At 39.0% G+C, this 14,932-nt stretch overlaps 1 protein-coding gene across 2 annotated transcripts in view; it reads right to left on the reverse strand.

Annotated features, from left to right (window-relative positions):
- Nucleotides 1–14,932, reverse strand: part of myt1lb (myelin transcription factor 1-like, b) — a 318,608-nt gene that overhangs the window by 227,195 nt on the left and 76,481 nt on the right. For both annotated transcript variants that reach the window (XM_061968516.2, XM_061968515.2), the window contains exon 3: nt 14,048–14,081. In XM_061968516.2, the coding sequence (XP_061824500.1) occupies nt 14,048–14,081 (34 nt within the window). The remainder of the gene's footprint in view (nt 1–14,047; nt 14,082–14,932) is intronic.

Raw genomic sequence — 14,932 nt, forward strand, 5'->3', positions numbered from 1 at the left:
AGGCTCCAGCGCCCCCCGCGACCCCAAAGGGAATAAGCGGTAGAAAATGGATGGATGGAGTATTATATGCAAATTTATTTCAAATAAATTGTTAACTGGAATCAATAATGCGACTCTTTGAATTTCTGTAATTTCATAATATATTTTCACGTGGCTTTTTATTTTTTAGAAAAACCCATTTATATTTCGCAAAGCAATAATTGGTTAATATTTAAAACAAACATGCGTATTTCGCAAGCAAATATTTTTTAGCTTACCTCATTATTAACAACCCTGTCTGCAACTGAAGTGGGTTATTTGGGTGGATCTTTCCTCTCAATGTCTACGGCAGTTGTCGATGTAAACAAAGGATGAAGTCCGTAAGGTTTGCTCACTTTCGGTTGACACCCAAAAGTACCAGCTAGTGAAAAGTTCGTTTTCCTTGCTTCAAGTTGTTTCATATGCTTTTGGCGTTTCGCATGTACTTCCAAAGCCTTGAAACTTCGTGATCCATAGTCAATATTATCATGACACAACGTGCACAAAACCTTTCCGGGACGATCGATTTTCCGAATAAAATCACCGAACAAAGTCGGAACTTCCTTCTTCCCAACAGTATCAGTGATTTCCCTTTCCATCCAGTCCCATCGAAACTTATTTTTGACATGTGTATCAATTTCTTTTACTCGTAAAGCATCCTTTCTCTCGAGAACCGACATCGTTTACATATGGAAAATGGCGGGAATAACCATTATGAATGATGACGTTTTTAACGTCATCATTCATAACAGATGTCCTGATTGGTCACAAGGAACATATCGACCAATCAACTATGGCGTAATATAAACTACGTCTCGAATCTTGATATAGGGTCGGAAAAAAAAACGGAAAAACGGGAGATAATTCTTTTTTTTTCCCGAGATTAAAAAAGACGGAATTCCGACTTTAGACGGAAAAATCACATGCCTGGTTCGGGAAAGCTGACTTCGAACGCTTCACTCAACACAGACGTCATAATGTCATCAAAGCTCAATGCTTACAACATTCACACATAGCAGCAACATTTTAGAACAAGGAAGACGTGATGGAAGAAAGGTAAAAATATAATAAATGTAGCTGTGGCGGCATAGGACAAAGTTATGTTGCACGTTTGCATCTCATAACACATAACTGTGGTGCATTCAATGACCCCTGATTAAAGTTAGAAACACAAATATCACTTATTTTTCAAAAGTTTAACCCTCAGGACATGCAGTAATAATGTACTGTTAATCATTAAAATGATTATCATTCGTAGTATCCACAATGATAATCCTACATGAATCAGCTAATCTCTCCTCGATTTGATTTCGAACCATATTTTTGTGAATAATTATATACAGTACTATATGCTTAGCATTGGTACGCTTAGCTACTAAATGAAAAAACAATAATAGCCCAGATTTCTTTTGTAGCACAGATTTTTTTGTAGCAATATGAAATGTCTTAAATATCACAATTTCATTATTAACCCTCAAAAAAGGTACACATGTGCACTCATACATATAAAAACATTGCCATCATAAGGCCTACTGTAGCGTTCAGCTAAACACAGAAAACATCCCTAAGCTGGGCTAGCAGCTTGTAACACGAGTGTAGGGCTGGGCGATATGGATCAGAAATCATATCATGATGTTGTTTGGCCCATAAACTAACCCATACATGGAAATATTCATTGACATTACTGAATATCTCCACCATGCTTTGATTTTAAATTTCCGGGACTGATGGGTATCCCAAACACACAAAAAACAGGTACCAACAAATAATTAAAAAAAGCTTGAAAATAATATAAGAAACGTCAAATATAATCTCCAATCTTCTTTAAAAAAATATTTAGCTGTGCTCAATTCTTCTGCTAACAAAAACACAAAATAACAAAATGTAAAGTAAAAGTGGCCTCGTTTACAAGACATGTTTAAACGTCAGCAGCAACATGAACATAATTGACCTTTAACAATGGTGTTGTTATAGGCCAGGGGTCGGCAACCCAAAATGTTGAAAGAGCCAAATTGGACCAAAAATACAAAAACAAATCTGTCTGAACCCGCAAAAAATAAAAAGCCATATTACATACAGATAGTGTGTCATGAGATATAAATTGAATTACGATTACTTAAAGGAAACTAAATGAGCTCAAATATAGCTACAAATGAGGCATAATGATGCAATATGTACATATAGCTAGCCTAAATACAGTGTTGGGACTAACGCGTTACAAAGTAACGCGTTACTGTAACGCCGTTAGTTTCGGCGGTAACTAGTAATCTAACGCGTTATTTTTTTATATTCAGTAACTCCGTTACCGTTACTACATGATGCGTTACTGCGTTATTTTACGTTACTTTTTATGTAGTATAAAGTGTGTTTTATCGGAGGGCTGCTGTGTCGTTCTGATTCTTCTTGTGTCACAAGCCGGAGAAGAGAGAGAGACATGCGCTCTGTGTGGGTGTGTCTGAGTGTGAGTGTGGGGAGCGAGGGGGGGGGGCGTGTCTGATCATGGCGGAGCCAGAAGTCGAGTTTGCTAACATGGAGATATTTTCACTACTTTTCTTTTGTCGAGCACAAAGAAAATAACATTTTAGTTAAATGTAAATTGTGCTTTGGATCAAAGATGCCATCTACTGCCCAAAACAGCAATTCAAATCTGCTGAAACAAGCTACATAGCAACATGCTTTGACGAAGCTAGTAAAGAGAGACAGAGACTCTGATGCCACTTCACCTCCACCACCACCACCATTCACCGCTGAAGGTACACACTCTGTCAATCAATGTTCCCTCTAATTGTTCATGTGTGAGCAAATGCAAAAAGTCCCTGAGCATTGAGTGGAGTCCATGTGAGCAACTTTAGACGTGCACACTGTGGCTACACCAGCAGCACACCTGTCCCAAACCTCACTAAATAACAACTTACATCTCCATCCATCCATCCATTTTCTACCGCTTGTCCCTTTCGGGGTCGCTGGAGCCTATCTCAGCTGCATTCGGGCGGAAGGCAGGGTACACCCTGGACAAGTCCCCACCTCATCACAGGGCCAACACAGATAGACAGACAACATTCTCTTATTATTAGAATCAAATGACAGCAGTCATTTCCATTTCTAATATAAGTGTTTAGGTCCACTTATAATGACAATAACAAAAAATATTGTTTTTCATGAACTGTTTACTTGTATTGTTTGTCTGGGTGGAGGTCCTGCTTTGGAAATAATTTGTACCCCTTTCAGACATTGCATTTAGTTCCCATTAAAACATTCACATGTTGCACAATGAGATGTAAGCAGGGGATCATGTGTACATTCCTGCAACTTCCTGTTTGTAAAAAATATATTTTTATTAGTATTTATTTAATATACTAACAGCATTTAATGATTAATATTTATAAATTAAGATTCCTAATAAATGACACTAGAATAAGCACACATTTGATTGGTAAATCATAGTGTAACGACCTGGAATGACACTTTATGTGTGGTGTTGGAGTTGTCCGACTTTTTGTGTGGCTGTAAACGCATCACTGGCTAAGTGCCATATGTGCAAGTGTTGGCGCACGTGAGAGAGCGAGCGGCTGCTGTTGATATAACAAAGTTGCTTTTGGTCTGGTTTGTACTGCAGAAAATGACCAGTTTTGCTAGATATCATTTTTTTTACTAATGTTTTGGTGATGTGTTTATGGCCGACAGTAAAGAGTTTTGCTCAGTAAAGTGATGGATGGAATTCATGTCCTCAAAGCGTCTCGACAGACGTTACAATATTTGAACAATGATGACGAAAACGGTTTTCTCTGTCGTGTCCGTGTCGTGTCGAAAATTGTTATGCGCTTATTTTTTTATTTGATTTTGTGCATGGCATAGATTTGCCGTGCGCAGAGGACGCTTGAGCAGTGCGCAATTGCACATGCGCGCTCCTGAGAGGGAACGTTGCTGTCAATTCTCTTATATACTCTTTCATTCTAGACTTCTAGAGTGTTTGATTATCACATCACTCTAAATGTATAGACTATAAAGTTCACAAACATAAAGAGGGATCCTAGTGGGCCAGGCCAATCTTTCCTTATCTCTAAACTAAAACTGGGGAAATGTGTAGTGTTCTGGGTTTCAGACATGATTTTGTATAAGAATTACTTGAGGAAGAAAATGCCTGGTTAGACTTTGTGTATGTAGTGTGTGCCTTTCTTGGTTTACATCTATGCTGTTATTATGCTGTTTGTTACTTATGTATGTTATGTTGCAGCTATTTAAAATAGTTTTGTCAATTTGTTCTGGCCAGAAACAAATTGGCCTTTGTAACATATCTTTGTCTTTGTGTGTTGTATGTAAACCACATGGCTTAGCAGAGTTGAGTGATGCAAATGCATGTCAAGTTGATCAACAGATTGTATTATTCTCCAGTGCAATAACAGTACTGAAATAAAGGCTAAAAGGGCATTAATTGGAGCTTTAAAAAAGAAAAGAAAAAAGAAGTAACTAAATAGTTACTTTTCACAGTAACGCATTACTTTTTGGTGTAAGTAACTGAGTTAGTAACTGAGTTACTTTTGAAATGAAGTAACTAGTAACTGTAACTAGTTACTGCTTTTCAGTAACTAACCCAACACTGCCTAAATAGCATGTTAGCATCGATTAGCTTGCAGTAATGCAGTGACCAAATATGTCTGATTAGCACTCCACACAAGTCAATAACATCAACAAAACTCACCTTTGTGGATTCATGCACGACGTTAAAAGTGCGGTGGACAAAATGAAACAGAAAAAGAAGTAGCATAAAACACGTCCTAGAAAGTCGGAGAAAGTTATACATGTAAACAAACTGCGGTGAGTTCAAGGACCGCCAAAATTAGTAGGACAAAACGGCGCTCGCCAAATACTGGAATCAGTGAAGTATGTTGAATATAAACAGTGTGCTTTATAACAATTAGGGAGATTTGTGTCATGTTTGTCCTCCTACAGAAACCATATTAAAAAAAAAAAAAAAATGTCCTGTCAACTTTTCATACATTTTTGAAAAAGCTCCAGAGAGCCACTAGGGCGGCGCTAAAGAGCCACATACCCCTGTTATAGGTAAACATTATTATAGTACATACACACAAAGATGTTAGCCAGGAACACCAACCTGCCAACTTCTTCATGATGCTGTGTTCCGAAAATCACTTTTTAAAAGTCAATAATTATGGTTACTTGTTACTTTACCTAAAATGTACTTGAAATACTAACGGAATTACTCTTTAGAAAATGTAGTTAGTTACTTAAAAAAATAAATTCAAATCTGGCACAATGCAGTTAATATAAGTTTCAGTGGGTGCGAGTGCCTTCTTAAAAGGCGTTGCTGTTGCCTAGTGCAGTGTTTTTCAACCACTGTGCCGTAAAATACAGTCTGGTGTGCGGTGGGAGATTATGTAATTTCACCTAATTGGGTTAAAAATATTTTTTGCACACAAGTAATTATAATCCATAAATAATGTGCGGTTGTTGAGTGTCTGTACTGTCTGGAGCTCGGCAGAGTAACCGTGTAATACTCTTCCATATCAGTAGGTGGCAGCAGGTGGCTTTGTAGATGTCGGAAACACGTTGTGTCGTGATCACACAATGCAGATGACAGCGGGAAGCAGCGTGCAGGTACTAAGGTATCTTATGCTTAAACAAAAAAATAAACAAAAGGCGAGTGCCGCTAAGAAAAAGGCATTGAAGCTAAGGCATGGCTATGCAAAACGAAACTAAAACTGAACTGGCTGCAAAGTAAACAAAACACAAAATGCTGGACGACAGCAAAGACTTACTGTGTGTGGAGCAGAGACGGCATCCACAAAGTGCATACGTACATGACATAACAATCAACAATGTCCCCACAAAGAAGGAAAGCGTCCGCACAACTTAAATAGTCTGGATTGCGAAAACAAAGCAGGTGTGGAGAATAGCATTCAAGGAAGACACGAAACTGCAAAAGGAAAATACCAACAAAACAGGAAAAAAAACACCAAAATTGGAGTGCAAGACAAGGACTAAAACACGACACACAGGAAAACACCAAAAAACTCAAAATAAGTCACGGCGTGATGTGACAGGTGGTGACAGTACACCTACTTTGAGACAAGAGCTATAGCGATGCATGGTTGGTTATGGTTTGAATTCATATCCATCAAATGCGAGAATTACTTTTCATTGTCAATATCGGCTACTGAATTTCGTTTTTTAATGATTTCTGCTTGTGGTGTGCCTCAGGATTTTTTCAATGAAAAAAATGTGCCTTGGCTCAAAAAAGGTTGAAAAACACTGGCCTAGTTATTATTATTAGCCTTTATTTAACCAGGTAAAATCCCATTGAGCTCAAAGATCTCTTTTCCAAGGGAGACCTGGCCAAGAGGGCAGCAGCAAGGTTACATTAAAAACAGTAAACAAATACATAAAACATCACATTTACAACATTAAAACTTGCTCACATGACACATGTGCATACAGACAAGGTAGACTGCAGTCCTTTCACAGAAACTAGTGACGTGACGTCAGCGAGCCACGGTCAGTAATTTTGCTTAAGCAGTTTCTGTTGGCTTAGCAGGCTAGCAGCGACTGTTTGTCGGCTCTGACAACAGCTCTTTTAAATCTTTCACTAGTTTGTTACCTCTGCTTAACAAATAGATTGAATGTGCTTGCATGGCTGTATGTTCTTGTCAACAAAAGCGGTATTATTTAAATGCCAAATTTGTCACTTCTATCAACAATTCGATGTTCAATATTCCCTCCGACCCTCATAGTTAGGAGCACACAGTGCAGTTTGTGTCAAGTGGAGGAACAGTCCTGCATGGCCTAGGAGGGAGTGGGAGGGATACACACCTCTCTCAGCGTGAGTGATCAATCATTTGGCCATGGTTGAAGTTCATTTCAAACATGCTATACAGATGGGCGAAAATGTAACTCTTTTTAAAAAACATTTGGATGGATTTATTTAGGAGCAAAATGTGATAAAAGGGTTGAAATCCCTTTTCACACATGTGCGACAGTTTTTTTTTTTCTTCTTAAGTTGCATGGTCCAATTTTAGGCGCATTTGCAAGTATATTTTTTGCCGCGTACATCCCTGTTATATGATTATTTACATTTTCTGCCCACATTATATTGACTTTGTTGGCAAAGCAAAAGCAAAAAATAATAATTTAGGGAGGTTCTTCTAGATATGTTGTAGATGTAAATCCCATCTTAAAAAATGTCAAAAAACCTACAGTAAATTCGTTTTTTAGTAGGGATGTCCGATAATGTCTTTTTGCCGATATCCGATATTCCGATATTGTCCAAATCTTCAATTACTGATACCGATATCAACCGATACCGATATCAACCGATATATGCAGTCGTGGAATTAACACATTATTATGCCTAATTTGGACAACTAGGTATGGTGAAGATAAGGTACTGTTTAAAAATAATAATAAAATAAGATAAATAAATTAAAAAGATTTTCTTGAATAAAAAAAGAAAGTGAAACAATATAAAAACAGTTACATAGAAACTAGTAATTAATGAAAATGAGTAAAATTAACTGTTAAAGGTTTTTTTGGGGTTGGTGCACTAATTGTAAGTGTATCTTGTGTTTTTTATGTTGATTTAACAAAAAAATAAAATTTAAAAATTAAAAATAAACGATACCAATAATAAAAAAACGATACCGATAATTTCCGATATTACATTTTAACGCATTTATCGGCAGATAATATCGGCAGGCCGATTTTATCGGACATCTCTAGTTTTTAGTTTTACACGTGTTTTTAAAAACTGTTTTCAACCTAATCCCAGTAAAAATTAGTTTTTCAGGTCATGTAAACATACCAAGTGTGTGTGTATGGGGCGGTTACATTGGCTGTAGTGTAGGTTTGGGCCCTTCAGGTGTCTTGTGTATGGGGGCCCATATGCAACAATATAAAAATTACTGATCTGAATTATATCCATCAAATATTGTGATCTTGTAATGAATGATTTCACACATTCATTCAAGCTCATTGTTTTCTCCCATTTCAATGCACTAGACGAGGGTCTCCATTAGTGTGGTCCCGATACCAAAATGATTTCGATACTTTTGGGTACTTTTCTAAATAAAGGGGACCACCAAAAATTGCATTATTGTCTTTATTTTAACAAAAAATCTTACGATACATTAAACATATGTTTCTTATTGCAAGTTTGTTCTTAAATAAAATAGTGAAAATACAAGACAACGTGTCTTTTAGTAGTAAGTAAACACGCAAAGGCTCCTAATTTAGCTGCTGACATATGCAGTAACATATTGTGTCATTTATCATTCTATTATTTAGTAAAAAAATTTAAGGACAAGTGGTAGAAAATGTATAATTAATCTACTTGTTCATTTACTGTTAATATCTGCTTACTTTCTCTTTTAACATGTTCTATCTACACTTCTGTTAAAATGTAATAATCACGCATTCTTCTGTTGTTTGATACTTTACATTAGTTTTGGATGATACAACAAATTTGGATATTGATCCGATACCATGTAGTTACAGGATCATACATTGGTCATATTCAAAGTCCTCATGTCTTCAGGGACGTATTTCCTGTAGGACTGCAACAACTAATCGATTAAATCGATTAAAATGGATTATAAAAATAGTGGACAATTAATTTAGTCATCGATTTGTTGGATCTATGCTATGCGCATGCGCAGAGGCAATTTTTTTTAATTTAAAAAAAATATATTATATGTATTTTTTTTTAGATAATAAATGATAAATGGGTTATACTTGTATAGCGCTTTTCTACCTTCTGTCAAGACTTGGTCCGGGGTGTGTGCTTTTCCAGGATGCAACGGAAAGTTGGCTCGTGCGAGACGGGAATGAAGGTACATGATTTATTATTATCAAAAAAAAGGAATAAATGAAAGCGCGCACAGTGGCGGAGAATAAACTATAAAACCAAAAGACTATAGCAAAAAGTACAAACAAAAAAACACGCACAATGGCGGAGAACAAACTATGAAACCAAAAAGACTATAATTATGGAACAAAAACTTACTTGGCTTGAGGAATTGACATGAAAAGAAGTATCAGGCATGAACAGAGCATAAATGTGTTGTGGTCGTCAGCACGAACAACAGAAAATGAATGAACTTAAATACTATGGACATGATTAGTGAAAGCAGGTGCGTGACTCAAAACGTGAAACAGGTGCGTGACGTGACAGGTGAAAACTAATGGTTGCTATGGTGACAAACAAGAGTGCACAATGAGTCCAAACGTGGAACAGGTGAAACTAATGGGGTAATCATGGAAACCAGACAAGGGAGTGAAAAGACAGAAACTAAAGAGTACTATAACTAAACAAAAACATGACTTAACACAAAACATGATTACACAGACATGACACCTTCAAGGTACTCAAAGCGCTTTGACAGTATTTCCACATTCACCCATTCACACACACATTCACACACTGATGGCAGGAGCTGCCATGCAAGGCGCTAACCAGCAGCCATCAGGAGCAAGGGGTGAAGTGTCTTGCCCAAGGACACAACGGACATGACTAGGATGGTAGAAGGTGGGGATTGAACCCCAGTAACCAGCAACCCTCCGATTGCTGGCACGGCCACTCTACACCTTTATTTATAAACTGCAACATGTACAAACAGCTGAGAAACAATAATCAAAAATAAGTATGGTGCCAGTATGCTGTTTTTTTTTCAATAAAATACTGGAAAGGATAGAAATGTAGTTTGTCTCTTTTATCCGATTATTAATCGAAGTAATAATCGACAGATTAATCCATCCATCGATCCATTTCCTACCGCTTATTCCCTTTGGGGTCGCGGGGGGCGCTGGAGCCTATCTCAGCTATAATCGATTATCAAATTAATCGTTAGTTGCAGCCCTAATTTCCTGAGTTTATAAACATAATATAAAGAAAAAAAAACGAAAGAAGATGTGATGCCAAAAAATATTGACGTAATCATAGTAGTATCGACTAGATACGGTACTGTACTTGGTATCATTACAGTGGATGTCAGGTGTAGATCCACCAATGGCGTTTGTTTACATTTTGACGCCGGTGAGCTACGGTGTGTAGTGAAGCATGTTTAGCTATTCCTCGTCCTGCAGTGATGATACTTGTAAAAAACGTATTTAATTTGTCGCCATGGAGGCGAGGATTAGTGGTGTAGAAGTAGCTAATACACTGCCGACGGCGGCTGGACGTTAGCCACTAGCTAGCTGGCCATGTCTTAAAGCACCTCCTCCTGAGGGCGTTTCAGTGTTCAAACTTCACCTTTATCGTTAGTTTTTAAGCCAAAATGCGTCCGTTCTCCCTTTTCTGTCTACACACTGTGTCTGCTTGTAAGTACTCTGTGATTGTGTGCTGCCGAACATGCTCGTAAACCAGCAATGTCACGACGTCACGATGTGACGACCTACGGGGACGCGGTGGGGTGGCGGACCGGTACTTTTCAGAGGCGGTATAGTACCGAATATGATTCATTAGTATCGCGGTACTATACTAATACCGGTATACCGTACAACCCTAGTCTCCATAGTCAAACACAAGCCCAACCCAGACTGCTCTCCAGAAAGTCAAACGTGTTTGTCCTGAGGACTATCAGCTCTCTGGAGAGAGGAGCCATCGAGCCACATTATCGACATTATGGACGCCCCAGCTTGGAGATAGGCCTTGTATTGATCCCCTGATTAATTACTATCTGCAGGCAGCAGAAGAGTGAGCAAGCGGGGTAAGTGAGGGAGGAGCCAGTGACTTAAAATGGTAAGAGGAAGGAGAGTATAGAGGATGAAGCATTGGGAAGCCAGTCCTCCTATACTATCTATGGATATCAGCTAAAGGCAACACAGTAGTAATCTTCCAGGTGCAATATTATTTATTGATATAAATAGGCAGGAATCTTATCTTTGCTGCAGCCCTCCTAACACATGGTCAAGGACAAATACGATTCACACATTGTAGGGGTGGAAACAACTTGCAAAGACAAGCAAAGGACACTGCAATAGACACATTGGGGATTATTCCTTACTCTGTGTAATTAACGAGGAACACACAGTAAACCACATACAGGATGTGTATGTGTTCGAATAAAACATGTTAATTCTGCCCTCTTTGACTAACATGGCGGCTGGCAGCGGGGTCTGCAGTGGGGATTGGCAGGCTGAGTGACTAACATTCATGAACCACACACATCCATGGGGCTACATGCCTCTTTCTCCCAAGAGACTGTGCCGCACATTGTGGAACAAGAGCAAATAAACTCTGACAAAGGCTCTGTTAAGCCCCGTAAGTGGCAGGCACATTAAAATGGCAAGCAGTGAGGAAGTGTTGCTGCTGATCTCCAGAAACTAGAACATATACAGTATATTGTACAGCATGGGTGTGGATTATTACACCAACAGAGACATACAGTGGAACCTCGATTTATGAAACCCCCATTGTACAAACTTTTTGATATACAAACCACAGGCCGAATAAAAATATGTGAACAAAGCTTGGGGCGGCGTGGCTCAGATGGTAAAGCGGCTGGCCAGACTCTTGGGGGTTCCTGGTTCGAATCCAGTTTGCATTATCCTAGTCACTGCTGTTGCGTCCTTGGGCAAGATACTTCATCCACCTTTCTCCTACTGCAACCCACACTGGCATAAATGTAGTTTAAATGTAGTTTCATCTCCGCAATATCGCTAAAATTTGTTCCATTTTGTACACCAGCGACGCTGAGATCATTATTCATGCATTCGTTACGTCTCGTCTCGATTACTGTAACGTATTATTTTCGGGCCTCCCTATGTCTAGCATTAAAAGATTACAGTTGGTACAAAATGCGGCTGCAAGACTTTTGACAAGAACAAGAAAGTTTGATCATATTACCTGCACTGGCTTCCTGTGCACTTAAGATGCAACTTTAAGGTTTTACTACTTACGTATAAAATACTAACGGTCTAGTGTGGTGTTCCTGGGATTAAAGGCCTCACCTTTTCCCCTCCAAACATCCATCCATCCATCCATTTTCTACCGCTTATTCCCTTTTGGGGTCGCGGGGGGCGCTGGAGCCTATCTCAGCTACAATCGGGCGGAAGGCGGTGTACACCCTGGACAAGTCGCCACCTCATCGCAGGGCCAACACAGATAGACAGACAACATTCACACTCACATTCACACACTAGGGCCAATTTAGTGTTGCCAATCAACCTATCCCCAGGTGCATGTCGTTGGAGGTGGGAGGAAGCCGGAGTACCCGGAGGGAACCCACGCAGTCACGGGGAGAACATGCAAACTCCACACAGAAAGATCCCGAGCCCGGGATTGAACCCAAGACTACTCAGGACCTTCGTATTGTGAGGCAGATGCACTAACCCCTCTTCCACCGTGCTGCCCCCCTCCAACATATTGCTGGGTATTGTGGCTCAATTTTTGTTTCATCTGACCACAGAACTTTCCCCCAGAAGGTCTTATCTTTGTTCATGTGATGTCAGATGAAACACAAATTAAGCTGTTTGGCCACAATATCCAGCAATATGAGCTCCCCCCGCGACCCCAAAAAGGGACAAGCGGTAGAAAATGGATGGATGGATGTTTGAAGGAGAAAAGGTGAGGCCTTTAATCCCAGGAACACCATACCTACCGTCAAGCATGGTGGTGGTAGTATTATGCTCTCTGCCTGTTTTGCTGCCAAGAAAACTGGTGCTTTACAGAGAGTAAAATGGGACGATGAAAACGGAGGATTACCTCCAAATTCTTCAGGACAACCTAAAATCATCCGCCCAGAGGTTGGGTCTTGGGCGCAGTTGGGACAATTACCCTAAACACACGTCAAAAGTGGTAAAGGAATGGCTAAATCAGGCTAGAATTAAGGTTTTAGAATGGCCTCCCCAAAGTCCTGACAATGTGTGGACAATGCTGAAGAAACAAGTCCATGCCAAAAAAAACAACAAATGTAGCTGAACTGCACCAATTTTGTCAAGAGGAGTGGTCAAAAAGAAGCTTGTGGATGGCTACCAAAAGCGCCTTATTGCAGTGAAACTTGCCAAGGGACATGTAACCAAATATTAACATTGCTGTATGTATACTTTTGACCCAGCAGATTTGGTCACATTTTTAGTAGACCCATAATAAATTCATAAAAGAACCAAACTTCATGAGTGTTTTTTGTGACCAACAAGTATGTGCTCCAATCACTCTATCACAAAAAAAATAAGAGTTGTAGAAATTATTGGAAACTCAAGACAGCCATGACACTATGTTCTTTACAAGTGTATGTCAACTTTTGACCACGACTGTAGTTCCAAGAAAAACATTCAAATTACAAATGAATAGGAATGAATAAATATGTTCCACCTTCCACCCACTCAAACTACCCAATACGATCTTTAAGGCTGTGGGCGTCAATAAGAGGTAAAAGGAGTTGCACTGCATGGCTAATGAATTAATAATTGGGTATCACTATTAACTTCAAAAACAGAATAATTTAGAGTTGGAGCACTATAAGTGGAGAAACCCTGTTGCAAAATATTAATATTTCACACTGCAATTGTATCAACGAGACGGAAGAAAAACTTTTGTTCTTCTTTTGCGACAATTAGGAAGTTCAAGGTGCAGAGCTATGCAAAAATTACCCTTCATGATTTGACACCAACTACTCTTGCAAATCTTTCAAAGGATCAGCATCCTCTGCAGTAGACATTCGTTTTTGGTTTGTTTGTCAGAGTTACTCATTTTCCTCAGTTGTATGGCACTACATTCTGGGCTCGGTGCCCGTGGTGAACCCATTCGTGTGCCTTTTGGCCCTTTTGTGGAAAACAAATGTCCACTGCAGAGGACGGTGGTTTTCAGGGGGATATTTTACTGATAAAACAACTATTCGAGAGTTGGAGTACGTCGATCCAGGCTAAACAAGATGTCTTTGAGTGTTTTCACCTCAGCATGAACACAACATGTGTTTGGGCTTGTCTGGACGTTAAGTGCAGGTTTCTCACTGTGCGATTGCTTTTATGAGTGTCTATGTCAAGCCTGGAGTGGAAATACTTTTGAAGTTTTACTGACCTGAAAAGCTCCGTTAATGCAGGATCCACAGGCACTGAGAGAGTGAAAGAGAAATATTGGTTAGGAAAAAAGAAAACGTGCAAACTTTTTATGTTAAACCTGCTGAATGTTGCATCAATACGATGTTTGATCTGTGTAACTTAACATTTATGGTGGTGAAAATATCGATATAGATTTGTGTAAACATCTCCAAAATACTGTTATTTTTAAATACAATTCTGCTATTTTTGAAAAAAATAGCTTTTTACTTGCTTATTTCATCCTTCATTTCTGAACTTAAATCCCCCCCAAAAATTCATATTTGATATGTTTGTAAATATTGTAAAAACGCAAATTCGGAAATCAAAGTTGACACAGGTTGAGGAATCGAGGCAACTGGAATCTTGTTTGTTGAAGACGTTTCACTTTTACTCCGAAAGGCTTCTTACGTTCTAAATTTAAAGTGTGCGGTCTCCCTTTTTATGTCTCTGGTGGGCGTGTCCATGATGCTGTCATTGCCATTTCTATTTTCAAGTCCGACTTCGCGAACAGGACATACTTTTTAGGAATTGGTAACTTTGTCTCAGACCAAATGACTATGACCTGTGGCTTTCCCCAGGAGTCATTTCTGGGACCGTTATTGTTCTATTTGTACCTGTGGCTGTTATTAGGCCAGCTAAGAGGTCTCCTACCACAACTATGCAAATGACACTCAAATCTACGTGTCACTGATGGCAGGTGAACATTGGCCTGTTGATTTTATTTGTTTCTGCATCAACAAGATCATTGTGTGGATGCAAAACATTCTTCTTTAGCTAAACTTACAGTTAACTGAAATTGAGAGAAAGAGAAAATGTCATTAGTCACCTTGACATCCTATCTCTAAAATGTAATAATTAGGTTAAA

This window comes from Nerophis lumbriciformis, linkage group LG08 (assembly GCF_033978685.3).
Source record: "Nerophis lumbriciformis linkage group LG08, RoL_Nlum_v2.1, whole genome shotgun sequence".
NCBI lineage: Eukaryota > Metazoa > Chordata > Actinopteri > Syngnathiformes > Syngnathidae > Nerophis > Nerophis lumbriciformis.